This window comes from Exophiala viscosa (assembly GCF_022695815.1).
Source record: "Exophiala viscosa unplaced genomic scaffold EDD37scaffold_1, whole genome shotgun sequence".
Taxonomy (NCBI): domain Eukaryota; kingdom Fungi; phylum Ascomycota; class Eurotiomycetes; order Chaetothyriales; family Herpotrichiellaceae; genus Exophiala; species Exophiala viscosa.
In genome coordinates, this window is record NW_026944353.1 from 3,426,767 (window position 1) to 3,451,789 (window position 25,023).

General features: G+C 51.6%; 11 protein-coding genes across 11 annotated transcripts; 9 read left to right on the forward strand and 2 right to left on the reverse strand.

Annotated features, from left to right (window-relative positions):
* The first annotated feature begins 833 nt into the window (after positions 1 to 833).
* On the forward strand, positions 834 to 2,863 carry EDD37DRAFT_572800 (aspartic peptidase domain-containing protein). The gene is made up of 2 exons (XM_062814360.1): positions 834 to 1,343; positions 1,392 to 2,863. Exons 1-2 carry the CDS (start codon positions 1,176 to 1,178, stop codon positions 2,739 to 2,741), a joined length of 1,518 nt encoding a protein of 505 aa, XP_062675599.1. The 5' UTR covers positions 834 to 1,175; the 3' UTR covers positions 2,742 to 2,863.
* Positions 2,864 to 3,055: 192 nt separating this feature from the next.
* Positions 3,056 to 4,775, forward strand: EDD37DRAFT_559066 (transmembrane amino acid transporter protein-domain-containing protein; the record flags this gene model as incomplete). The annotated part of the gene is made up of 3 exons (XM_062813777.1): positions 3,056 to 3,907; positions 3,955 to 4,114; positions 4,165 to 4,775. 3 exons carry the CDS (start codon positions 3,056 to 3,058, stop codon positions 4,773 to 4,775), a joined length of 1,623 nt encoding a protein of 540 aa, XP_062675600.1.
* Positions 4,776 to 6,262: 1,487 nt separating this feature from the next.
* On the forward strand, positions 6,263 to 7,627 carry EDD37DRAFT_604593 (uncharacterized protein; the record flags this gene model as incomplete). The annotated part of the gene is made up of 1 exon (XM_062814751.1): positions 6,263 to 7,627. The coding sequence occupies one exon, from the start codon at positions 6,263 to 6,265 to the stop codon at positions 7,625 to 7,627; it is 1,365 nt and encodes a 454-aa protein (XP_062675601.1).
* An 807-nt stretch (positions 7,628 to 8,434) lies between these two features.
* Positions 8,435 to 10,200, forward strand: EDD37DRAFT_671469 (uncharacterized protein; the record flags this gene model as incomplete). Its single annotated transcript, XM_062819411.1, has 3 exons — positions 8,435 to 8,506; positions 8,571 to 8,929; positions 8,980 to 10,200. 3 exons carry the CDS (start codon positions 8,435 to 8,437, stop codon positions 9,917 to 9,919), a joined length of 1,371 nt encoding a protein of 456 aa, XP_062675602.1. The 3' UTR covers positions 9,920 to 10,200.
* EDD37DRAFT_66078 (uncharacterized protein) lies at positions 10,090 to 11,399 on the reverse strand. Its single transcript, XM_062819119.1, has one exon. The coding sequence runs from the start codon at positions 11,202 to 11,204 to the stop codon at positions 10,260 to 10,262; it is 945 nt and encodes a 314-aa protein (XP_062675603.1). The 5' UTR covers positions 11,205 to 11,399; the 3' UTR covers positions 10,090 to 10,259.
* A 117-nt stretch (positions 11,400 to 11,516) lies between these two features.
* On the forward strand, positions 11,517 to 12,289 carry EDD37DRAFT_66108 (60S acidic ribosomal protein P1). The gene is made up of 3 exons (XM_062819130.1): positions 11,517 to 11,691; positions 11,776 to 12,004; positions 12,066 to 12,289. The coding sequence occupies exons 1-3, from the start codon at positions 11,623 to 11,625 to the stop codon at positions 12,110 to 12,112; spliced, it is 345 nt and encodes a 114-aa protein (XP_062675604.1). The 5' UTR covers positions 11,517 to 11,622; the 3' UTR covers positions 12,113 to 12,289.
* Positions 12,290 to 12,566: 277 nt separating this feature from the next.
* Positions 12,567 to 14,225, forward strand: EDD37DRAFT_66122 (Fe-containing alcohol dehydrogenase). The gene has a single exon (XM_062819134.1). The coding sequence runs from the start codon at positions 12,893 to 12,895 to the stop codon at positions 14,129 to 14,131; it is 1,239 nt and encodes a 412-aa protein (XP_062675605.1). The 5' UTR covers positions 12,567 to 12,892; the 3' UTR covers positions 14,132 to 14,225.
* A 394-nt stretch (positions 14,226 to 14,619) lies between these two features.
* EDD37DRAFT_617691 (uncharacterized protein) lies at positions 14,620 to 15,910 on the forward strand. Its single transcript, XM_062815756.1, has one exon. The coding sequence runs from the start codon at positions 14,780 to 14,782 to the stop codon at positions 15,863 to 15,865; it is 1,086 nt and encodes a 361-aa protein (XP_062675606.1). The 5' UTR covers positions 14,620 to 14,779; the 3' UTR covers positions 15,866 to 15,910.
* A 151-nt stretch (positions 15,911 to 16,061) lies between these two features.
* EDD37DRAFT_617692 (uncharacterized protein) lies at positions 16,062 to 17,445 on the forward strand. Its single transcript, XM_062815757.1, has one exon. The coding sequence runs from the start codon at positions 16,151 to 16,153 to the stop codon at positions 17,159 to 17,161; it is 1,011 nt and encodes a 336-aa protein (XP_062675607.1). The 5' UTR covers positions 16,062 to 16,150; the 3' UTR covers positions 17,162 to 17,445.
* On the reverse strand, positions 17,446 to 19,120 carry EDD37DRAFT_617698 (uncharacterized protein). Its single transcript, XM_062815758.1, has 3 exons — positions 18,415 to 19,120; positions 18,049 to 18,366; positions 17,446 to 17,993 (listed from the first exon to the last, which is right to left on the reverse strand). Exons 1-3 carry the CDS (start codon positions 18,979 to 18,981, stop codon positions 17,886 to 17,888), a joined length of 993 nt encoding a protein of 330 aa, XP_062675608.1. The 5' UTR covers positions 18,982 to 19,120; the 3' UTR covers positions 17,446 to 17,885.
* Positions 19,121 to 19,260: 140 nt separating this feature from the next.
* On the forward strand, positions 19,261 to 23,469 carry EDD37DRAFT_617705 (uncharacterized protein). Its single transcript, XM_062815759.1, has 4 exons — positions 19,261 to 19,616; positions 19,674 to 20,009; positions 20,061 to 22,890; positions 22,943 to 23,469. Exons 1-4 carry the CDS (start codon positions 19,461 to 19,463, stop codon positions 23,209 to 23,211), a joined length of 3,591 nt encoding a protein of 1,196 aa, XP_062675609.1. The 5' UTR covers positions 19,261 to 19,460; the 3' UTR covers positions 23,212 to 23,469.
* Positions 23,470 to 25,023: the final 1,554 nt, after the last annotated feature.

Here is a 25,023-nt window from a genome sequence, read left to right on the forward strand (position 1 = left end):
ATGACTATACGGAGTACGTTGACATACTTTGTACCTAGGTATGTTGACGTCTTTCCTCCCAGCCTGTTCTTTTCAGTCGTGGCCTATATCAGCCTCAGCAGGACGCTCGGAGTCATCAAAGTCATGAACTCATGCAATTCCAGCCACATGTCAAATTCCTGACAGTCCAAAGACGACCGGAGCGACATGCACAGAGCCACGATCTGCGTTATTGGCACATCCCTTGCCCAGTACTTTGGCGAAATTCGAATGTGTAAAATGCACACCGTGCATTGATCAAGGTCGTGACTACATGGTACGTCAACGATAAAAAGTGTGCGCAGCATTTCTCTGTGGCATGATATTCCGAGCTCACATATCCATCGGTGGTGTTTGTGATGAATCCCGTGTTCTGGTAGGGTCCACATTGATGCATTGTGTCCCCATAGACGAACACCTAGATCCAGCCACCTTCAACTCTGTTTTCCCCTGATTCGCAATGAACTTCAATTTCAGTGCCAGCGGTGAAGATCATGCGCACGATATATCGCAGTATGTGTGTCGTTGCTGATGTGGCAGGCAAAAGCGTCAGTGACGTCTATCCTGTTGTTCTTCCGACCACATTCCAACAATGAATTGTTAAGATTATCCCCAATGCCTCAGAGACTAGGGGCTGGGCGAGCAAGAGCCCACCCACCCGTCAGTGGCTTTAGGCGACATTCCAAGGACCAATCGAGTCATCACGCAAGTGATCGCCAGGTACCATTCCCAACTACAGTACCCCTGGACGACCCACAAGAAAAAAATGGCACACATGCCTCGCGGAGTCGGCGCACTTGGCATGCGATGTTTGCGCTCGAGCAAACTCCATACCTTCGTCGGCTGGACGCTGTCATCCTTCGACCTCTGCTTCTGACAGTGTCGTCGTATGCCTGAAGATTTCTTGTCTCCTCCTTTTTCGCTGCATGTACTTGTATCGCAGAGCACTGGCTGCGTTGGGATCTCTTGACTGAGAATCCTCATTCACTTCTCTCATTGTCATTACATAGTCTACTCACGTTCTCTGGATTGGCTGGTTACCAACGGACGAACAGCTCGTGCGATGATATGATCTGGATAGATGCGTTTCGATACTATACACTGAAACATAACGTCTCCAGGCTTCTCCCCTTGCACATATCAGACCACATACAACAATGTACCGACAGTTGCTATCCTTAGCGCTTCTCTTCAGTCATGTCTCGGCATTCTATCCATACGGCAGTGACGATGGTGACGAAGATAAAAGATCGCTCTCGTCGAATATTGGAATGCGCGATCGGGATGCCTCAGGAGGCATCACGCTCGACATAAAGAGGATGAGGGTATGTTGGACAATGCTGGTCAATGCGACGAGGACTAACGCTTTCTAGGCGAAGAGGGACAATACCTTTACCGTGGTCAAGTCGAGTACACCTAGCGCTCCCAATGCTATGGCGATCGATTCAGACGGTTCCGACTTTACCTACTTCTCTGTCATGGAATTCGGATCTTCGGGACAACAAATGTACATGCTAATTGACACGGGGTCGGCGAACACATGGGTCATGGGGTCTGGTTGTCAATCAAATGCCTGTCTAATACATAACACCTTCGGCAGTGCCGAATCGACTACTCTTAATACAACTTCTCAGTCATGGAGTCTCAGCTATGGCACGGGCGAGGTGCAGGGTGTGGTGGCTCAAGATACCGTCAAGTTTGCGAATTATTCTGTCCGCATGGGATTCGGGCTGGCATCAAGTGCCTCGGACGACTTCAACAACTACCCAATGGACGGCATATTGGGCCTTGGACGGCCGAGCTCGGACACCTTGGGTACGGATACTATCATGCAAGTGCTAGACCAGCAAGGGACTTTGCCTAAGAACATTGTCGGCGTCCATCTTCAGCGAGCATCAGATGGCACGAACGACGGAGAAATCACATTTGGAGGTGTCGACTCGTCCAGGTACAGTGGCAAGCTATCATACACCAAAGTGGCCAACACTGAGAATTGGGAAATCGCAGCAAGCGATGCCGGCGTCAATGGAAATGGGGTCGGCTTCACGGGCAAGACTGCCATCATCGACACTGGAACGTCGTATATTCTCATGCCTGAGGCTGATGCACAGGCAGTGCACAACCTGATCCCAGGGAGCTCCCAAAATGGTGAGATCTTTGTGATTCCCTGCTCAACCACAGCGAGCGTATACTTCACCTTCTCCGGGATACAATACACCGTCCCATCGAAGGACTTTATCGGACAAACCGTGGGAGACGGGTGCCAGAGCAAGATCATCGGACATCAGGCATTCGGACCGAATGAGTGGATTCTGGGCGACGTGTTTTTGAAGAATGTCTACACTGTGTTCGACTTTGACAACAACCAAATCGGTTTCGGTACCACTGGAGGGAGTTCAAGTTCGTCGTCGTCATCTTCGGCATCCTCCTCCTCTTCCTCCGCTTCATCTTCAGTAGCAGCCGACTCAACATCTACCACAGATTCATCGGCATCCACTAAGACTTCCTCTAGCTCTCATACCTCAAGTTCCGAGCCGTCGACTACGTTCAGGACAACGACTTCCACTGGCAGTTCATCGACATCTTCATCCTCCGCTCAGGCGACAACATCGTCTGGTGTGACTGACAGCAGTCCATTCGCGAGCTCCTTTGCAACGCCGCAGATCAACACGAATTCTGTGGCGGCACTATTGCTCGCACTGCTAGTCGCCTTGCTATTGTAACGCATGATGAAGAATGCTCATTCGCAATATATGGTTGACGGATACAAAGCTGCACAGTGCACATAGTCCTTGTATTGTAGTCTTAAATGAAATGGAACACATGCCAACCCATACAAAATCCTAGATATTGTGGTAGTTTGCGGCTCTAGTTGCTCGATTATCAAGGACCTCTTATCGGCATCCGAAGTGAGCTGCCCCAGACTTTCTCGCTGCCAAGCCTGGGCTCACTTCTACGCAAGATGTTGACACTTCGGTCCGATAATGCTTGTGTCTTTCACGAACCAACTCGACATTCGAGATGCAACGGAAACGACATGATCACAGATGACGAGGACTCTGACGGATCAGTCAAGGATATACCGAATGGCAAACTTGAAAGCCACACTCCTTTATTCTCCTCAGCAGGGCAGACTCCTGACCTGACTCGAGACAATTCTGTCATCTCTATCTCGTCTCCGCGCCCGAACGTGCAGAGACAATCCTCCCTCTCCCAACATCGTCCCGATGGAACTCCGAGAACCACGAATCGAGTCCGCTTTGACATCGACCATGGGCAGAATGGACAGCCACCTGAGGGGTGGGTGGACGAGGAAGACTACCTGGACTCTCCTTCAAGCCCGAATGCACCGTTGCTCACCGAGATTACTCCTCCTGCAGAGTCACCCTTTCTGGCGGAGTCTTTTCAGCCTGAAGACCATCTGCCAGATGCTCGCCCAAAAAGTGGGATGCGCAGTGCGTTCATGAATATGGCAAACTCGATAATTGGCGCAGGAATCATTGGTCAACCGTACGCATTCCGCCAGGCTGGTATGACTATGGGGATCATTCTACTCGTTGGGCTTACGATCACGGTTGACTGGACAATCCGTCTGATTGTCATCAACAGCAAGTTGTCCGGTGCAGACTCGTTTCAGGCGACCATGCAGCATTGTTTCGGCAAGAGTGGGCTCATAGCTATATCTATTGCGCAATGGGCATTTGCTTTCGGAGGAATGATAGCTTTTTGCATCATCGTGGGCGACACTATCCCTCACGTCCTCGCAGCGCTGGTTCCGGGACTCGCAAACATACCGTTCCTGTGGCTTCTGACAGACAGGAGAGCTGTCATAATACTGTTTATTCTGGCAGTTAGCTGGCCTCTGAGTTTGTATCGAGACATTGCGAAGGTCTGAAGCACTCAGCGCGTTTCTTTCACGTTGCTAACATTGAACAGCTGGCAAAAGCATCTACATTGGCATTGATCAGTATGATTGTAATCATTGTGACTATCGTCACTCAGGGGGCTTTCGTTGATTCAGACCTTCGAGGCGACGTCCGAGGACTACTATTTGTCAACGATGGCTTCTTCCAAGCCGTTGGCGTCATCTCCTTTGGTACGTTAAGCTCTTGTGATCCGGGTTGACGGCTACTGACTATCCCATAGCTTTTGTCTGTCACCATAATTCCTTGTTGATCTACGGCTCGCTCAAAACACCGACCTTGGACCGTTTTGCGACTGTCACCCATTACAGTACCTTCATCTCGCTGATTGCATGCCTGATTATGGCTCTGGCAGGGTTCCTCACCTTTGGCGACCGGACGAAGGGCAATGTGTTGAACAATTTCCCTGCTCAGGGACATTTGATCGTTCAGTTAGCTCGATTGTGTTTTGGACTGAACATGCTCACGACTCTACCGCTCGAGTGCTTTGTGTGCAGGGAAGTCATGAACAACTATTGGTTCCCGGAAGAGCCGTACCAGCCCAATCGACATCTGATCTTCAGCAGTGCCTTGGTCGTCAGCGCAATGGCCGTCAGCTTGGTGACCTGTGACCTGGGAGCGGTATTTGAATTGATAGGTGCAACGAGTGCCTGTGCGCTTGCCTACATATTGCCGCCCTTGTGCTACATCAAATTGAGCACCCGAAGCTGGAAGACTATACCTGCGGTTATCTGCATCGTGTTTGGATTCGCTGTTATGACCGTCAGTCTGATACTGGCTATGAAGAAGATGATCAAAAGTAAGTCCGATTCTTCATGTGGACCACATTGCTAACCACGTGCTGAAGACGAAGGTGAGGTTCATCAATGTTAGAGTGATAGAGCTATACAGGGACATAATGGCTAATAAAAGACGATGCATACCACTTTCGTCTTATCTCTTCTGCAAGCACTCCATCTGTTGAGGCATACTATGACCGGAGAAGACGCGATTGATGAAGTCAGCGTATCCCAATAAGCAGATCCACAAGAGGCATGCCCAGTTTGAAGCATTCCGGGCACATCCGTGAAGCTGCCATCACGCGACAAGTGACCGCCGGGCGGAATGCAAGTAAGTCCAATCGAGGTGGCTGAGCGGAAATGCAGGACTGTTCAGCAGAACCGTGTTGCACGGCAGCCACTGAATAAGAAAACTCTGAGTAACGTGGCTTTGCGCCAGAGAATGACAGACGTCTTCTTCTTAAGCCTCTCGTCAAATCCCCGAGCCGATATGCATGGCATCAGGGTACTTGTTACACGCAAATCTCCGATTGGAGGTTGCACAGAGTTTTTATACGATTGACGAGCAGCTTGGCTCGCGTCGAAGTATCTTCTGCTTGTAACACATGCAAGGATCTGGCCACCAGAAAGAGATTTCAAGGGACGTGGATCTGGGTCGAGCTCGGTTATCCATCCGGCAGCTGCAAGTCGCCTACGGCTGGAGCTTTTCGTTGGGTTGTTCCGCCGACTAGACAATACCGTGACTTGCAGAGTGGCTTCGAGTAGCATTGAGATAGAGTCGGGGTTCTCTTGCGGCACGAACATAAGACGGTGCTTTTCTGGAGCTGGTCATTAATTTGGTTCACTACTCAATGTCGAAGTACAGTGTACTGTGGTATGGTGCCCTAGTACTGTGTAGTATCCCAGTTTGAGAGTCAGGGGTTGCCGCATTAACATGACCTTAGTACCAGTATAGTTAGGCCGGATCTTAATCGCCGCGTAAAAGAACCAATGACTCTCTATCATCGACCTGCATATCATAATTCTTTCGACCCCTGAGATGTTTGCTCCAACGCCTGACCACATCGTGCGACAGACGCCGCCCCTGTTCTTCGTCCCAGTCGTGCCCAGTCAATCGTGTCTGTCCATCCTCTCACCATTCATCGCGTACGTTTCATGCTGGATCTCCAGCCATCTCACTCACCCAGGATACGCCTGGGAGCGGTCCCCGGTTGGCTGCAACCTCTCCATGCTCCTACAATTTCCCGGTCAGAGGTGGCCAAAATGGTAAGAACATTCATATGCACCTTTTCTGTGCAGCCTTCTGCTCTTCTTCCTTTGCTTCTGTGTTCTATCCAGCTCGTCGTCATTCTTCAGACCGGTTTCGACGTCCTAGAGACGTCAGTCACTCCTTAACGATACCCTCCCAATCCAGTCACTCTTTTATTTTCTGACACATTTGACGTTGGCCTCCCGTGGGTTGATCCCGCCAGGAACAAAGATCGACACCTTTGACAGGTCCCATTTGACAGCACGCAGAAGAGAAGACGCACAAGCAGCGCAATGCAGTTCAAGACCGTGGCTTTGCTGGTAGCTTCCTTGACGTTGGCCCAAGCCTCCGCCCGTCCTGATGGCATGGTTTTCAAGCGCCAGTATAGCAACGATACTACTTGGTCAGATTGGTCTCCGACGACAAGTTCTAGCTTGATTGTGGACGATGTGAGCACCAGCATCAGCACGACAATTACTTCGTCGATCAGCAGTGCTGCCATAACGACCACGACTACCTCCGTGGCCGCAGAGACTTCCTCGACAACCACTTCCAGCACTTCGGTTACTAGTCTGACTGCGACTTCGTCCACGACTACCAGTGTGGGAGTCGCAAGTACCTCATCGTCTTCATCCACCACGATCACGACGACCAGCAGCCAGGTTGCTGCGGTCATATCCGCCTCTACCTCGTCCACCTCCTCTACGACCACCTTCTCCACGTCCACCTCCATGACAAACTCCACAACTACTGCCAGCGCCGAAGTTGCAGCTATTTCGACCTCTTCGGCCTCCACAGCCACGAACACCACATCAGAGTCATGGGCAGATTGGACAACTTCAACTTCTACAACTACTACGAGTGCACAAGTTGAAGCCGTGACGACCTCTCCACCGGCCTCAAGTAGCAGCATGACCGCAGGCGGAGATACATTGGCTAGTTCGACCACTTCCACGACTATCAGTACCCTTGTTGCAGACGTGACCACGTCTACGACCGTCAGTGCTGAAGTTGCAGCAGCGACAACACCAGCCATCACCAATAGCGCAGCAATCGCGGCTGACTCAACGTCTAGCGAAGGTGTTGAAGTCAGCACCACTGTCGAAGACACCACATTGACTTTGACCCTGGGTTCTGGGTCGTCAGCTTCTGTTGTCACTACCACCATTCGTCAGACCAAGACATTCACGATCACAAGCACAATCTATGCCACCATCACTAGACCTTCTGCGGAGGCCAATGCCGCTGGGGCTGCAACTGGGTCGGGCACTACCACCGTGACTCTCGAGTCTACCTCCACCGAGACCCTCACTGTTGTGCCTGTGGAAACAGGCGTCGCTGCTGAAACGACAAGTTCGTGGTCCGCTGGCTTGGGCTGGGGCTCGGGATCTGAATCGACTGCGGATGCTGCCTGTGGAATTGCCTATGTTACCGTGACGGAGACTCTTCAGAGCACCGTTACCGTCACTGCTACTCCCACCACCTCCACCATTCCCGTGGACGTGGAAGTGGAAGCTACATCAGCCAGCACAACATCTTCAGCCTTGTCGACTGGTTGGGGCTCTGGGAATGGTACCCAGTCTCACAAGCATAAGCTGGCAAGTTCAGGATTTCTGAGGGTATCAACATATGCTACTCCGTCGGGGTGGAAGCCGTAGAGGCCGCCTGATGCACCCAAAGCTAAGAGCTTGGATAGTACGATGGACTTCCTGGAGAAGAGGTCGTGGACGAAATTCAATTCTTGTACAATACCATTATGACATTCCAATTTTGGTCTTTCCTAAGCGACCACGAGCGTGGACTGGAGAAGATAAGTGCAAAATCTTGATCTCAATATGGCTTGTGCATCCGAATGTGAGGCCTATAGTGGTTTTCCGATGCAAGTTCTGCTGCACGATGACGTCGCAATGGCATTTACTAAGACCCCTCCCTCATTTGTTCGATCGAAGCCTCAACCTTTCATTGTTCGGCCTCATTAAACGTAGCATTCACATGGTGAGATGGAATTTTCATGGTAAGGTGTTCTATTCGCTCGCCAAATCAGTCCAGATGCTTGTTTTCTTGCATTGGCGAGGTCACGACTCACGACAGGCAGTGCAACGAGTTGGCAATCTCGTGGCCTGCCCCTCTAAACAAAGCCCCGCAATGATGATGATGATGTTTTTGTGTTTCCCCTCCAAAAACCTTGGATACAGCGTATCGCGTGCATCGAGTGATAGAATGGTGATCAGAAGCAAATACGTACTTTGGCATAGTGAAATTATGACGCACCTTCCATGGCGTCAGATCTTCGACCACAGGAGCTTCCCGCCGATCCGACTTTATCTTGCACTGACGCAGGTGAAGACGTAAGGTTATATTTCTTCTACCTTTCCCTGCTTTGCTTGTTCCAACCTCACTACTACTTCACAATAGCACAAATCATACAGATACAAAGAACCCCAGATAAACCCTAGCTTGCAAAGATGGAAGCCGCAAAGAACGTACTCAGTAAGCTCACTGGCGGGGAGAGCACCACCACCGACAACACTGTCACTGTGAGTAACTTGCTTTCCTGTCCTAGCATCTCTGTCTTCTGATGCAGGCTACTGACACGCGCAGCCCACACACCAGGAGGGCACCACAGGCACCTCTGCAGACACCACCGGAGGCTCTGGTAATGGTACAAGCGGAACAACAGGCTCTACCTTCGGCCACGACACCACCACTGGCACAACCGGCTCTCACACCGGTTTGACTGGTGGCTCGTCGACAGGCTATACTGAAGGGACTACCGGCTCTTCAACCGGCTACACGGAAGGCACCACCGGGTCTTCAACGGGTTATAATGAAGGCACCACCGGCTTGACTGGAGGCTCCTCAACTGGCTATACTGAAGGCACCACTGGCACCACTGGCACGTCTGGTTACACTGGAAACACCGACACTACCTCAGGCACCGGCAGCACTTTCGGCCAAGGGTGAGTATCTGACGTACCTATGAGACCAGTTGTGCTAACACGCTGCTTAGAAGCTCTACTGAAGGCAGCGCCTTTGTCCACGATGCCACCACTCTAGGCTCTTCCACTTCAGGCACGCAATCGCAAGGTGATTATACCTCTGGAACAACACAACAGAGCGGCGGATACGGCTCTGGGTATGACACCGGAGCTACACAGCAGACCGGTGGATATGGCTCTGGGTATGACACTGGAGCTACACAGCAGACCGAAGGCATCCACAGCTCTGGAGCCAACCAACAGGGCGGTGGATTTGGCTCTGGTATCGACACCGGAGCTACACAGCAGACTACAGGCTACGGAGTGGACACCAACCAACAACGTGGTGGCTACGACAGTCAAAACACCCAGCAAGGTGCGCAAGATACTCAGACGACCCAAACAACTGGCGAGCATGACTCTTCCAAGCATCACCATGGTCACCACATTCCGAACCCACTCCACCATAAGAAGAAAGAAGATGATACTGACAGCGGCCTCACCGGCGGCTCTTCTCACGGTGACCTGCAGAACTCAAGCCAAGGTCGTGACCCAGCCGTCGTCGATGACAAGGGGACCAAGAAGCTGACTGGCACCGGTGTTCCTGGATCTCACAGTGCAGTCTTCGGCCTTACGCCCGATGGCAAGAAGCATGATGAGACCACGAGTGACAGTGGCCCGGTCGTCCCCGCGTCCGAGTTGGGCAAGCCTCACAAGAAAGAGAAGCAAGAGGACAAAGCCAACCCGTCAAACGACACATCATCCCGTGCACCTGATAGTGCAGGCGTAGCTGAGCAGATGCACAAGGTTGACAACGAGCCCAAGGGTCTTCAGAGGAAGGAGCCCATGGACCTTTCCACAGACAGCACGAAGCCAGGCGCAGGTTCGACCGGCATATCCCAAGGTACTGGAGATATCAGACCAGGCGAGGGAGGTGACAAGACTCCAGGTGACAAGGCTACACCAGCATAGAGGAGCTCGGGCGAGAAATGGGTTTGCAAATGATATCCAGAGTGCGGCCTGAGGAAGCGTTACAAGAGCCTCGATGCTCTTTCATGTATTCAGTTATGGTTCCGCCTGAACGAATATGTACAGGTTTATGCATATCGTTCCCGATGGATATTTTGATTTGCCCACTACTACGGCCCATGACTGATGTGCACACATTTCGTGACACGTTCCGTATTTGTTGACCACATGTTCGGGGCCATGTACCTTGAGGCACCCCCAGTCGACCACTGTGTATATCGTCATTCATGACAAGCATTCCTCATCATGTAGCGATCTAGAGCGTCATTCCTATTTCCATGGTCTATTCTTCATACAGCCCTCTCTCCCTTATCCACTCACCCACGCCCTTCCCGACCAAAGCATTGACTTCGTCCCAATTGCCCTCCTTAACAGCATTCCGGATCTTCGTCGAACTGACCCCTTCAGTCTCGCCGGAATCATCAACCACCAACTCCACCCGCTCAGCCCATTCCCTTTTCGCCCCTTCCGCTTCCTTGTCTCCGTCCGCAATGCCCTTGAGATAAGCCTTCTGACCTTCAACGCTAGATAGATCACTGCCACTTTCGGTCGTCGTATCCTTGAGATTTTCTGATGTTGTGTTCTTGTCGACTCTGACCGTAGCCCGCACACCGTGGCGCGTCAGGAACGGCTCGAGCGCCGACAACGGCGGGTCGTGGTCCGGATAGTACTTGGCCGTGAAGATGCGGATGAGCGTGTCGAAGCCTGTGAGGTGGATTTGCGAGAAGTGCGTTTCGGGATTTGGTGAGGAGCTGGTGTACACTGAGCTTTCGTCGATGGAAACAGCTTTGTCGATGAAGTATGGTTGCTTGGTGATGCCGATGTCGACGGCCGGTGCGCCATCAGCCGGCCCCGGGGCGGAGAAGGCGGCGCGTAGTTCCTCGGCCATTAGGGTCATCATTATCAGGCGGTCTTCGAAGTCGGCTGGTTTGGGCTTTTTGTCGGCATTGACTGTCGCAAGGAGGAAGAGAGCTCGCGTGTCGGTCGTGGAGTCTGAAGATTTCAGAGCGCTTTTGGCGAGTGATAAGTGTGCTTTAGAGGGTGGGTTGAAGCTTGAGTCCAGGACATAGAGGGTCCGGATTGGCGATGAGGAGGGCGGTAATGATGATGGCACTGATCTTAGGACTTTGAAGTTGCTTGATGAGGAAGAGGCGAAGTCTTTCAGTGCTTGGGAGAATTGCGAGCGGAGAGTCTGAAGGGCTTGCATGTCGATGTCTGAGGGCGACATGGTAGGGCTAGTGCCCAGATGGGTGTTCTGGAGTGGTATGGCTAATTCCGGCTACCACCAATGCTCACTCGTAGGCATATATCTTGTCTCAGTAGAATGTTTCGTCCCAATGAGCACACTGGTGAAGTTCTGGCGTACGACAAGAGGAGCATGCCAACGGGAGTTCGTGGTATATCGCAAACCCCGATTTGACGGAATTGGGGTCGATCTCAGCCTTGTCGAAGACGAGGCTGCACTGGTAGTATGAAACATACTTTGTCAAGTCACCTGATCCGACAAAACTCTTGGCGAGTTTTACACCCACAATCCCACCGGGAAATGTGCAGCCAACTCAGTTTCGAGGTCTCTGCGCGCACTTCAATTTCTCGACAACCACACCGACTTGTAGCAGATTCAATCAAATCTACTCCTACTCAAAATGTCGACCGCCGAGCTCGCCAGCGCGTACGCCGCTCTCATACTTGCCGACGATGGCATTGATATCACTGTATGCAAACTCACCTGCGACCTTCTGCATGAGTGGTCCACGAAGAACGATTAAAGGATGTGCGACTAACGATGTGTACCTTAGGCCGACAAGTTGAACACCCTCATCAAGGCCGCCAACGTTCCTGAAGTCGAACCCATCTGGGCCACTCTTTTCGCAAAGGCTCTCGAGGGCAAGGATGTGAAGGACATGCTCCTCAACGTTGGCTCCGGTGGTGGTGCCGCCGCTGCCGCTCCTGGTGCCGGTGCTGGCGGTGCTGCTGCAGGTGGTGCTGCCGAGGAGGCTGCCCCTGCCGAGGAAGAGAAGGCAGAGGGTATGTTTGACACTAAATCATTGGGGTCTCAGGAGTTAGCTAACCACTTTTGCTGCAATAGAGAAGGAAGAATCCGACGAGGATATGGGCTTCGGTCTCTTCGACTAAGCGTGCCGGTTCTATGTACTGCCCTTTTCCCTCCTTCACGACGTTTCCGAGAAAAGACATCATTCACACGGACAAAAACCATGCAGTCAAATGCATACCTTTCCTACCTTGCGTTTCTGAAGAGCTGGATTGTTTCGTTTAGTGCGAAGCGGCAGCTTTACCTCTTAACCAGGGTATTCTCGACATTCGTGGACAAGACTGGAAAAGAACGGTCCGGGACGAGCAAGGGCATGCTAAGACTCACGCGGACTTAATTCGAGCCAGATATCACTGTTGACAGTTGAACCACAATGTCAAGTCATAAGAAAGAAGGCAGAGTGCTTGCATGTGTTTCTCGGGGTTTGAATTTGGATGCTGCCCGTGACTTTGCCCTGCGTCGAAAAAGCTGCTTGTTGAATTGTGAAATTCTCCTGGAGCGCCCGTCATCGAGACGCTCAAGGACTGCGTGCCCGCACGTTCACACACATACACACTGACCGATCTGATGAAACATGAGGTATGGTCAATCCAACACTGCATTGCTGAAGACTGGCGGTACAACTCCGTACTACTCTCTATATATGCCGTGCTCGTGGGGCTTTTTCCGTTGGAGCTGCCCGGATAAATGCTGATTGACTCCGCACACATCGTCAGCCTCGTCTACTACCGTCCCCCACTTGCCAACTCATATCAACCCTGTCATCCTTTGATCGGAAGACCCAATCTTGTCGCTGCAGATGCCTGGTCGGTCTGTCCATATCTGTTCCTGACGAGTGTTTCAGCGGCCTAACTTCTGCCGTCATGCCATTCTCCTATGGCACTGATCACCTCGAACATGCATTCGGGGATCGCCCCTTGCCATACATAGCGTACGGTTTGCCCTTCGATCAAGCTGCCGCCCACCACATTGAAAACACGCTTCACGCAAAACGGGTTTATATTATAGCATCCAACTCCTTATCTAAAAACACTTCTGCACTCAAACGTCTTCAGGATGCGCTCGGCGACAAAGTCGTCGGTCTCAGGATTGGTATGGCCCCGCATACACATTGGAATCAAGTTCTTGAAGTCGCAAAGGATGCTGCTTCGAAAGGTCCAGACTGCATCGTCACTTTAGGGGCTGGATCCCTCACCGACGCGGCCAAGGTGATTACTTATATGCTGAGCAACGACATCACTACCTCCGAGGGTATGGAGAAGCTAGCAGCATCTCCTACCGACTTCAAGGACCCATCCGTCAAACACGTCGCGATTCCGACGAGTCTATCAGGCGGCGAGTACCAGGCTCTGGCTGGAGTGACACGCGACGATGGCAGTGATCGAAAGTGCTTGTTCCTCTTGCCCAAGCAGAATCCGTATCTTGTGGTCCTCGACCCGGAGTTGACGACCACGACACCAGAACGGATCTGGCTGAGCACTGGTGTCAGAGCGGTTGACCACTGCGTTGAGACTATTTGCAGTCTTCTGTCGAATGAGAAAGGTGATGTCGAGGCTGAGAAAGGACTCCTACGTCTAATCCCGTCTCTGATTCGCACGCATAAGAACCTCAAGGATCTTGATGCTCGTTTTGAGACCATGAGAGGTGTGATGGAGGCAATGAGCGCCGTGAGTAGCGGCGTGCCTTTGGGCGCGAGTCATGCTATCGGACACCAACTTGGTCCGATGGGTGTGGGCCATGGCGAGACCAGCTGCATTATGCTGCCCGCGGTGTGCAAGTGGAACGAAAAGGTTGGAGCGAATGTGGAAAAGCAGGCGAACTGCAAGAAAATCCTACTTCGGTCGCCCATCGTGAGAGAATTATTGGAGGCCAAGTATGGGAAAGACACGGATAGTACCAACAAGTTGGATCTAGGTGATGTTTTGGACGTAATATTCAGGGAGATTGGTATGCCACGGACGCTGAAGGATGTCGGGGTGGGAAGAGACAAATTGGATATCCTGGCTGAAAACAGTCTGACAGACCACTGGATTCAGACAAATGCGAAGCCTATCACGGAAAAGGAGCAGGTCATGGAGATCCTAGAGATGGTGGTCGAATGAAAGCTTGCCGTGTAGTGAAGTGCTACAGGCAGTGACTGTGACCATGAGTAAGCTATTCCGAGCGATAAATTCAAGGTATATATGATTAAAGTCTCGAAATTTCTGCCAGTGGGCTACAATGAGTGACCAAAGCCGTGATGGCTCAATGGTACGAGTAGCTATCAGACTGTCAGGCCCGTTCACTTCCTATGAAGTGTTCACGTCCCAGTCGCCAGACTCACCGGTACCGTTCTCCCATCAATCATCGACAACCCCAAAAAGAACCAGTACGGCTGGTTTCACTTAGCTACAGCCTCTGTTCGAAAGAGTTTGTAGCCAGAGTTTTTGCAAAACTTTTTGCAAACGTCTTATTTTTGCATAATGCTTGTGGTAAAGAGTGGTGAAGAAAAGTGAGGCAGAAATGGTTGAGAGTTCGGTATATGTACCCCCAATTAGCAGAGCCTCGGACAAAGTATATTCGTAAATAGGGGTTCTCCAACACTGTGGTCAGTTTCGGCGTTTGTCCTTCTCCACCACTCCGTACTCCAATGCAACGACACTTGAGTAGAGATGAACGGAGGAGCGGTGACAGGGACGACGGAATCCGGCATCTACTCGACATGAGATGACATACTGGCCTTTCCTTGCAAACAGTCCGACCAGTGCACGATGACTGCGTCCCACAGCAATGGTCTGTACGAAGGCGAGGCTCTGACCACCGCCAGCGACGCCCCGGCAATAATGTACTTCAAGCGAGGCAATCCCAGCAAGCCGCTCGCAATCTTCATACCAGGAGCAGCGCATCTCGCACGGGTGTCCTACGGCGGGCATACCGGCTATGACCCCAAAGACTTCATCGCTCACTGGCTTCCAGAGCATGGCTACAACTTCCTCGCGATCTCATATCCCCTCGAGACCGAGCCATCGTTAATGCCGACCACCCGCCCAGAATTCACCGTCCGCGAATGGGGAGCACAAGCAGTGGAAATCACCAGACAAATAATCGATCGTGAGAATCTGACAAACAATGTCATATTGCTGGTCTGGAGCATGGGCGGCAAGATCATCCAGCCTTATGTCCTAGCAGCTAGGGAACTGTCTATAGACGTCAACTTCGTCGTGCCAATTGTCGCTACGCCTGCCATCCGTGGTGTAAGGGAGAAGCCTCCATTGACACCGAGCGAGGCCGGGTACGCTACTGGGTTAGGTCTCACAGACAGATACTTCCTGATACAACTCCAAGAACAACGCGCCATCAATGGCGGCAAACCCATCATACCCGAAGAAGTGTACCTTCGAGAGTACATGGGCAACTTTCCGATAGGTGTTGGCTGCTACGGAGTCAAATGGTCACACCAGGAGCAGGCGTTCGTTGTGGACGCAAACACAGGCTACGAAGTTGCCGACGAGATGGCATTGGCAGAGTTGCCTTTTGTGTGCTCCATCTCCTGCGACAGCCCGGCTGATTTGAGACATTCTGTTGCGGACAAATACACATGGGGATTCATGCTGACGTTCAAGCTTTTTGGTGGTATCAAGCCAAGCGTGAGAGCGGCACTCCACAGGAATGCGGAAGAAGGGAGAGAGGTAATACGGCTTATTCATTCGGCGCCTGAAATACTCTCAGCGACGGTTGAAGGGGGTCATGATTGCTTCATAGGCGAGAGAGGGGCGAAAAGGACCGCGGAGTTGGTCGTGGAATTTGAAAAGCGTCTTGTGAATTTCAAGCAGGAGTTCGCGGCTGCCCTTGGTTAGATATATCGCATTGCATCGAATTGTTAAATCGACTTCTAAAGAAAAGTGGAACGTTACCTAAGGAGTAGTACCGTTCGAAGACATCTGCTTGCTGGACGAGGCTGTGGCTGTGAGTTGTAAAGCGGCGTCATTGTAGTGCTAAAACAGCCACATGATCTGGGCCGATTTTGTTTGACTCTCCGGCAGAAAGTTCAATTCGAGGAACCACAGCAGCACCTCCATTTATCCACACTTGAGGCCTTGCAACGACCTTGATCGCGTCTGTTGACGTCTCTCCTAGGAGGTATGCCACCCAGATTACGGTTGCGCTCTTCAGCGCAACTAGCAGAGCTCCGGTTCGAGCGAGCCGCATACACTTGTGGCCGATGCCAGTATGCTACAGTAGTAGCAACGACTCCAGCACCCTCAGACGTGCAGATCCATTCCTCTATACCGACGCTCTCACGGTATACGCCAGCAACCCCTCCTTCACACAGAAACCCCGCCTACCGCAAGTCTCAACTCCTGCGATCCTACGTTTCCCTCCTTCAAACTACACCTCTGATCGTCATCTTCCAACACGGCAATCTGAAAGCCACAGAATGGGTCGGCATCAGGAGAGAATTAACGACAGCCCTTCGAAAACTGGACAAACAACTAGCTGCGCAAGGGGCGCCTTCAGAAAGCTTGATAGGAGAATACGTTAAGCTGCAGGTCATCAAAACGAACATATTTGAGCCTGCGCTCCGAGTCGCCGAGTACTTCAAGCCAGGCGACCTCCCGCCTGAAACGCTCGAGGGTCTGTCAGGGATATCATCAGAAAAGGAAGATCCCTCGCTGACACACGCACTCTCGGTCGCCGCATACAAAGCTGCTAAAGCACACGAGGGTGAACACGATCTCGCCCCCGTCCTGACTGGCGCTGTCGCCATTTTGACCTTCCCTACTGTATCACCGCAGCACCTGAAGACCGCTTTCTCGATACTTAGTCCGCAAGCGCCTACCTTCCCCGCACCCACAAGACGGGCAGTACCGTCCTATTACGATCCTCCGGTCCAGGACGGGGTGAAGAAGTTACTCCTCCTCGGAGCGCGGATAGACGGGCAGGTGTTTGACAACGAAGGCACAAAATGGGTTGGTTCCATTGACGGTGGCATTGACGGCTTGCGCGCTCAATTGGTGGCTATGCTGCAAGGCTTCGGCGCTGGAATCACTACTACCTTGGAAAGTGCGAGCAGAAGTTTGTGGTTTACTATGGAGAGCAGAAGGAACATGCTTGAGGAAGAGCAGAAGCCACAGGAGGAGAACAAGGCGTGAATCCAGGCAGACAAGGTGAATGTTCAGATAGTGCCGCGGGAGGCTTGAAAAAGCTTGACACGCTTCTGCGATGCTGGTCGGCAGCAGTCAAACAATACCGGGCAGGAACTGGGGAGGTACCGACACCGTCTCCCTATGCGTGTCTCCGAGCCTGGACTGGCGCTTCGCTGAGGAACTAATCTCTTCTGTATACAAAGTCGGTGTTCGACAACGACCACGACATGTTCATTTACGATTGTACAGGAAGTCGGACGGAACCTTAAGGCATTGTAGAACACAATTGAATATGGATCTGTACAAGACATAACAAAATCGTTACCCGAGTTCCCCAAGTCAATCTTGACCTTGACCTCTTAATTGCACCCACCAGAGTCCGAACAGAAGGCCACCGGCCAGCGCCTGACAATGCACCACCCCTGTACTTTCGCATATTGTACAATAATTTTGTCCAAATCCGAGTAGTTGAGATGCGCCACTGCAAGTCCGTATTCGCTCCGGCATCGTCCAACCCAGGAAAGCGCCATCCGCCTCTGCATGAACTGAAACAGAGCGACCTGGTTCAGCCTGGCCGAATGGAGCCGCCGTCATGTTCTACGATGGCGACACCTTCCTGTGCTGTGGCTGAACCGTGATCTGAATGACGTCGGTCGCAATAAACCCTTTCAATGTACTACAGGCGCTCACCAAAGGCCGTTTGACGGCGAGATACGTGCTACAAAGCGGCTCATGAGGATGCTTTGCGCGTGCGAGGCTTGGGAGGATCGAGTCCATATACGGACTTGAGTTCCTCCTCGTATCGGTTCTTGTCGGCCTGGGCCTTGCTGTCGTATGACTGATTCGCATGGTTAGCCAGGGCCTTTGATATGGATCATGAAATTGACACTTACTCTTCGCTCAGCGGCCGAGAGTTCCTTCCACTCCTTGCCTACCAATCTGCCCGATTCTCCCACTGACATGCCCTTGAGGTCACCTGAGGCATGACGGTCCGCAAAGAAGAAAGTATAGGCGTTTCGATGGCCCTTCACGCTTCGGTCATCATGAATAGGCATATTCCTCTTCTTCTTCCCTTCGGCCTTGGCCTTGCGAATCAGCGTCCGGCGAGCATTGTTCGCTTGCTTGATCTCCAGCGGAGTGTGACTTTGCACCCATTGTTTGTAGGCAACGGTGTTCTTCTGACGATTGTCGTTCGCTTGATGGTTGTATCGCTACCCATTGGTCAATAAACGTCATATCTGGGAGAGAGTAAAGCCTACCTCGCGCTCCTCAGGAGTCAAGCTCTTGTACCTCTCAGACGCGGCAGCAGCCCGGCTCCTGACATCTCCCGCCTTGTGCGATTCTTCGACGAGGATTAATGAGAAAGCAGTAGATGGTAGTTGTTTCGGCTCTTCGAAGAGGGCTGCGGCGCGCAGATCTGATTGTGCCTTTCGTGCCTTTTGTGCTAGGGCTGTCTTGCTTGGTGCTTTCTTGACCTTTGGCTTCGGCTTCTTGACTGTTTTCTTCTTCGTCCGCTTCGCAGGCTTCTTCGTTGCAGAGGTTGAGGCGGCCTTCTTAGTTGTTGTAGTGCGCTTGGCGGCAGCGCGTCCGGTATGGGCCTTTGGACGGCTTGCTGGCTTCGTAGCAGTGGTTGCATATGATCTAGCACGCTGATAGAATGCTCCAAGATCTACCCAGTCACTTTGATACTTTGTTTGTCCGTCTTTGTTCGCGCAAGCGCAAGCGACGCGTGATAGGGAGTTGAGGGTTGCGGGTCGCGTGAACGATCTGGTCGACCTGGCCACAAGCTGCGCGGCCAGAGTTCGCGAATATGGAAGCACGACCATGACGACGACCTTGCAGGGAAAGAACCGCGGTTCTACAAAAGGATAATCAAACGCAAGGGGGCGGGCATCTGGGTTGGTGGATGATATCAGTTGTTGGAAGACCACCTCGGTGGCTGGGCTGGTCAATGCGAATGCGACTTCCACACGCGCACCAACTGGGAAATGCAGGGGTTCTTGCTTGAGGCACATTGATTTGGCCCGGACCCGGAACAATATAATTCCGACAAGGCGGCGACGCCCGCCCGCAGTCAATTCGATCCTGAAAAGATTGCGAGACAGTAAACACGAACATCAACGATATCACGAAGGGCCTGCTGCTCGACTTATCGATTTGTAACATTAGGCGGAACACGGGACCATCTTCATCAATACGTTTGACCTTGACTGTTCAACATATCGCCAGAGTCGAAAGTTTTCCATCTCGAGCCTGGTCCTGGTTGCGGTTCTAGCAGTAAAGCTCACTTATCCGCAGCCACAGGATGGCTAGGCACGGGGACACTCGCTCACCATCACCTGTAGGCAGTTCATATTCCTCGTCAAAACGCAGTCGAAGAGAGGAGGATCGATATGAGAAGAGTCGACGAGACGATGACCGTGGCCATCGTCGGAGGCACTCTAGATCTAAGAGTCCTGATGTATGTTTCCGTCTCACTTATCCTGCGGGGAATACAGCTGACGACTTTGCGTACCAGCGCCGACATCGTGATCGTGACCGAGATCGGGACCGAGCCCGCGATCGAGATGGTGATGGGTATCGAAGGAGAGATCGCTCGGTAGACCGACGCTACGATGCTCGGAGAGACCAAGACTACCACTACTCTAGACGAGAAAGATCGCGAGACCGAAGACGTTCAAGAGATCGCGATGAGCGACGGCGAAGCCGGGATCGAGATACCCGTCCTAGAGGAGATGACTCAAGAGACAAGGATCGGCGGCTGAGAGACGAGTCCACCGAATCACGGAAACGAAAACGGGAGGATAGTCGAGAGCGCCAGACAAAGCGTGATGCGAACAACGTCTCTAAAGAGGTGAGGATGCATCTCCCACGTGTTCGATGCAGAGCTCATGACAATTTCCAGACTTCCAAGCCCTCCACACCAACTGCTCCGAATGCAGACGAGCAGAAAGCTGCCCGACTTGCAAAACTCGAGCAATGGAAAAAGAAGCAAGCCGAAGAGCAAGCCAAGAAGCAGAAGGAGCTCGAGGCTGCAGGTGGCGCACGAAGTATCCTGAACGAGATTGACAGAAGAGCAGGCATATCACCCGCCACCAGTACTCCTCAATCACCAGTAGCGCCGATGACGCCGGCAACGCCAGCTTCACCGTCCGTAGCTCCCGCTCCATATACAGGCAAGTTCGATCCCAAGGCCATAGCGAAGAAAGCGCAGCACACATCTGCAGCAGGCAAAGTTCTTGGAGCCGACATTGCTGCACCAGCTCTCACCCACGCCCACGCATTAGCCAAGGACTCTTCACAGACGTCCCCGGAAACACCTGCAAATGGTGTCTCCGTCGCCAAACCCCTGAAAGCCAAGGGTAACCTGGGGAAGTTTGGGCTCGGCAGTAAGGCTGGTCTCGACAGTGATGTGTCCAAAAGAGCACTGGACTTTGAAGATGATGAAGGGACGAAGAAGAAGCTTGAGAAGTTGCCGAACATTGCTCTGGAACAGAAAGCTGACCTTGACGACGAACAAACTAATGGAGTCGAAGACGAAGATGACAATGACAATGATGTCGATATGCAGGACGAGGGCTCAGAAGAGGCCCTGGCTGCGGCTCGTAAGGCTGCGGAGAAGCGAAGTCAAGCCGAGCGTGGTGAAGATACGAGCATGACCGATGCACCTTCTGCCGTGGATGTCACCAACGGTCAGGACGAGGAGGTAGAGGAAGTCGACCCCCTAGACGCGTTCATGCAAGACTTAGAACCTACCCAGCCCAAGAAATCCTTTGGTCAAAAATCAAAGGCCAAGTCTCGACAGCAAGAGCCAGAAGCTCTCTTTGGCGATGATGAGATCGATATAACGGCGGTCGATGATGAAAATCCTGACAACATTCTCTCGTTAGCCTCCAACGCTGCGAAAAAGAAGAAGAAAGACATCCCAGTTGTGAACCATGCGAAGATGCAGTATCAGCCTTTCAGACGCAATTTTTACTCCGAGCCTGTGGATACGGCTGGGTGGACTGAGGAAGAGATCGCAAATCTACGGATGGAGCTTGACAATATCAAGGTCCGAGGTGTCGACGTTCCCAAGCCAGTCCAGAATTGGGCTCAATGTGGCCTTGGTGTTCAAGTGCTCGAAGTCATTCAGAAATTGGGCTATGATGCGCCGACGAGCATCCAGGCCCAAGCTATTCCTGCTATCATGTCTGGTCGAGATGTCATTGGTGTTGCGAAGACCGGATCCGGCAAGACTGTTGCGTTCCTGTTGCCCATGTTTCGCCACATCAAGGATCAGCGTCCTCTAGATACGCTTGACGGACCAATTGGGCTTGTTCTAAGTCCGACAAGAGAGCTTGCTACCCAGATTCACAAGGAATGTAAACCCTTTCTCAAGGCACTGGGCCTTAGGGCGGTCTGCGCCTACGGTGGTGCGCCCATCAAAGATCAGATCGCGGATCTGAAAAGAGGTGCGGAGATTGTCGTTTGTACACCTGGCAGAATGATTGATTTACTCGCCGCCAACAGTGGGCGTGTAACTAACCTGAGGCGGGTGACTTACGTTGTTCTGGACGAAGCTGACAGAATGTTCGATATGGGTTTTGAACCTCAAGTTATGAAAATTCTGTCCAATATTCGACCAGACCGGCAAACGGTATTGTTTTCCGCTACCTTTCCTCGAGCGATGGAAGCGCTCGCGAGGAAGACCCTTGCAAAACCCGTCGAAATCGTTGTTGGTGGTCGCAGTGTGGTCGCCCCGGAAATCACCCAAGTCGTCGAGGTTCGTGAGGACAGCACGAAGTTTATGCGACTGCTTGAACTTCTTGGCAAGCTGTACGAAGAGGACAAGAACGAAGACGACCGAGCTCTAATATTCGTTGATCGACAGGAGTCTGCTGACAGTTTACTTCGAGATCTCATGAAGAAGGGATACCCATGTATGTCCATACATGGCGGCAAGGATCAAATCGATCGAGATTCTACCATCGATGACTTCAAAGCTGGTATTGTACCAATTCTTATCGCTACATCCGTCGCTGCGCGTGGTCTCGATGTTAAGCAGTTGAAGCTTGTGGTCAACTACGATGCGCCAAATCATTTGGAGGATTATGTGCATCGCGCGGGCCGAACAGGCAGAGCAGGGAATACCGGTACTGCGGTCACCTTCTTGACAGAGGAACAAGACCGCTATGCCGTCGACATTGCTAAGGCCTTGAGACAAAGCAGCCAGCCGGTTCCCGAAGCAGTACAGAAACTTGTTGACTCTTTCATGGAAAAGGTCAAAGCCGGCAAAGAAAAAGCTGGAGCTTCTGGGTTTGGTGGTAAAGGTCTTGAACGACTAGATCTCGAGCGCGACGCTACCAAAGCTCGTGAAAGAAAGACCTTCAAGACAGGTGATGAAGGGGACGAGCAAGAAGAGAAAGAAGACAGCAAAGACGTCAAAGTTGGCGACGACATCTTTGCCAAAGCAGCTTCCAGTATCAAGCCCCTCGATGCACCCGCCTCAAGCAGCATCCCTGGCGTCCCGAAGGGTATCGATCTCGATGGGAAGATTATCGTGCACAGGACGGAGCGTAGCGAGCCTGCTGACACTGGCCCGAAGAATCAAATGGATCGAGTCGCTGCCGCTGTGGCTGGTATCAATCAGAAACTTTCCAAAGCCGGAGTCATGCGTTCTGGTGTGCCTATTGACAACAAGGGTCCGGATGCTGGTGCTTTCCATGCTACTTTGGAAATCAACGACTTTCCTCGTAAGTCATATCCTCCCTTCTTGTTTGATCTACTTACTAATCTACATTATAGAGCGAGCTCGATGGGCTGTCACAAATCGGACGAATGTTGCAAAGATTCTCGAGTCGACTGGCACGTCAATCACGACAAAGGGTTCTTTCTATGCCACCGGCAAGGAGCCTGGACCGGGCGAGAATGCGAAGCTGTATATCCTGGTCGAAGGCGATACAGAAGTTGTGGTGCACGACGCCATGAGAGAGTTGATGCGCCTGTTGAAAGAGGGAACAATGAGTGCTGCGGATACATCAGAAAGGACTGGCGGACGTTATTCCGTGGTTTGAGACAACATAGTCCCCGCGCACGGAGTAGAAATTGATCCCTGCCGAAAGTGGTGCAAGGATTCATTTCCCACTGTTTCGTCTGCATCATCTTCCTCTCCCTTGTACATGCCACCAGCCTAATGCTGCTTACTGCAGCACAAAAGCCGTGCTACCCTTGAGTTACATAGGCATAGAAGACGTCAGCTACTTGAGGAGCCGCTCAAGCTCCCTTGAAAAATGACCTTCTGATGTGGAGAGACCTATGTAGTAACAAGAAACTAATATAAAAACTCTAGTCCCATACCGATGTAACGACTTGCGTGTAGCCAGGTCGTGTCAAACCGACACACTCGCTACCAGTAGGATTGTAGTTCCTGGAGTGCCACCAGACATGTGATGTTTTGTCTACCAGCGATTATCTTCAGCATTTCTAGCAATACTTCCATCTAATACTTTTGTCTACCCCGGGTGTCTGACGGGGTTGATGTGTAAGACTAAACATTTTTGGGGAAGGCGTACTATCCGCATCCGGTAATTCCTCATTGGGAAGGGAGTTTATGTTCAACATCAACCTGCGTCGTACCTACTCGTGGTAGACAGCTCTTTACTTCAGAGGCAGCCAACAGTTATGATATCTGACCCTTGCTGTCAGTGAGTCTGGTGGGTGAGAGCCACATATCAAGCCATATATTAAGATGTTAGTTGAATAAATCAACCATGGCATTCACTGAAGCAGATCTGGGCAACAACACCTGCTTCAACACTACTAACATAGCAGTAGTATTTGCTGCATTGCACTCGGCCAACATACATGTGTTTTGATTCACTCGAAGCAAGCCGCCGATATGAATCAACAAATACTTGTTATAGGTCGTGATATCCTGACATCAAGTTTAATCCACGTTGCATGCTTACATTAGCTACATACGAATACCTTACTATCAGGATGGCTCATGATAGACTTATAAGCGGTTCTTCACAGCTGACGGGCAGCCACGGCGCAGCTCTAGTATTCGGAGGATACAGAAGGTAGTACTACTAGTAGTGTCTTCAATGGGTTGTCAAAGTGTTCTCTGCCTGGAAGTCTACTTCAAGCATGCATATACACTACAGCCTAGTCCTCGATATCTGGGTTAGGAACTTGAAAGTTTCCGTCCGGATCAGGAAACGTGGTGTCAACACCACTCAATACTAGTATCAGTATACTCACAGCGTGACTCGCCTAGTAGGCGTAGAAGCATTCACGCAACGCAGAGAGTCGTTGTGGTCGGCTATTCATAGTGTTTCGAGAAGGGCAAAATATGTAAACAACGTGACAGCTGACTCGATGGCACATACATTATTAAGAAGAAAGAACGAAGACCCACTGAAGGGATCAGATTGTCTTCTCGTACTGCGCGGACAAGCCGCACGAGCACATGAAAAAGAATGAAGGGCACGAGGAATTGGACCTCGTGGCCTTGAATACATAAAGAACAGAAAGCATGGGGCAAGTAAGGGGAAGGGAAGTAAAAGGGAAGGGGTACTAGGAGATCACTGGGCACGGTGGAAGGGCACACACGATGGAAGGGCACACACGATGGAAGGGCACACACGATGGAAGGGCACACACGATGGAAGGGCACACACGATGGAAAAGGGCAAGAAGGTCAAGGGCACGAAGGGAAAACTAGGTAGGCAATGAAACAGAAATAGGGAGAGAGGTGACAGAGAAAAAAAAGCGAAAGGCACAATAGAAGAACAATAGTAAAGAGACATAGAAACAAGAAGAGACACAGGGAAGAGACACAGGAAAGAGACACAGGAAAGAGACACAGGAAAGAGACACAGGAA

Coding starts and splice junctions, on each gene's coding strand:
- EDD37DRAFT_66122 (XM_062819134.1), top strand. CDS start 12,893: ATGCCATTCTCCTATGGCACTGATCACCTCGAACATGCATTCGGGGAT.
- EDD37DRAFT_617692 (XM_062815757.1), top strand. CDS start 16,151: ATGCCACCCAGATTACGGTTGCGCTCTTCAGCGCAACTAGCAGAGCTC.
- EDD37DRAFT_617705 (XM_062815759.1), top strand. CDS start 19,461: ATGGCTAGGCACGGGGACACTCGCTCACCATCACCTGTAGGCAGTTCA. Junction 19,617..19,673: donor CTAGATCTAAGAGTCCTGAT/GTATGTTTCCGT, acceptor TTTGCGTACCAG/CGCCGACATCGTGATCGTGA. Junction 22,891..22,942: donor GGAAATCAACGACTTTCCTC/GTAAGTCATATC, acceptor TCTACATTATAG/AGCGAGCTCGATGGGCTGTC.
- EDD37DRAFT_572800 (XM_062814360.1), top strand. CDS start 1,176: ATGTACCGACAGTTGCTATCCTTAGCGCTTCTCTTCAGTCATGTCTCG. Junction 1,344..1,391: donor TCGACATAAAGAGGATGAGG/GTATGTTGGACA, acceptor AACGCTTTCTAG/GCGAAGAGGGACAATACCTT.
- EDD37DRAFT_617691 (XM_062815756.1), top strand. CDS start 14,780: ATGACTGCGTCCCACAGCAATGGTCTGTACGAAGGCGAGGCTCTGACC.
- EDD37DRAFT_617698 (XM_062815758.1), bottom strand. CDS start 18,981: ATGGTCGTGCTTCCATATTCGCGAACTCTGGCCGCGCAGCTTGTGGCC. Junction 18,367..18,414: donor TGACTCCTGAGGAGCGCGAG/GTAGGCTTTACT, acceptor ACCAATGGGTAG/CGATACAACCATCAAGCGAA. Junction 17,994..18,048: donor TCTCGGCCGCTGAGCGAAGA/GTAAGTGTCAAT, acceptor CATGCGAATCAG/TCATACGACAGCAAGGCCCA.
- EDD37DRAFT_66078 (XM_062819119.1), bottom strand. CDS start 11,204: ATGTCGCCCTCAGACATCGACATGCAAGCCCTTCAGACTCTCCGCTCG.
- EDD37DRAFT_66108 (XM_062819130.1), top strand. CDS start 11,623: ATGTCGACCGCCGAGCTCGCCAGCGCGTACGCCGCTCTCATACTTGCC. Junction 11,692..11,775: donor ACGATGGCATTGATATCACT/GTATGCAAACTC, acceptor TGTGTACCTTAG/GCCGACAAGTTGAACACCCT. Junction 12,005..12,065: donor CGAGGAAGAGAAGGCAGAGG/GTATGTTTGACA, acceptor TTGCTGCAATAG/AGAAGGAAGAATCCGACGAG.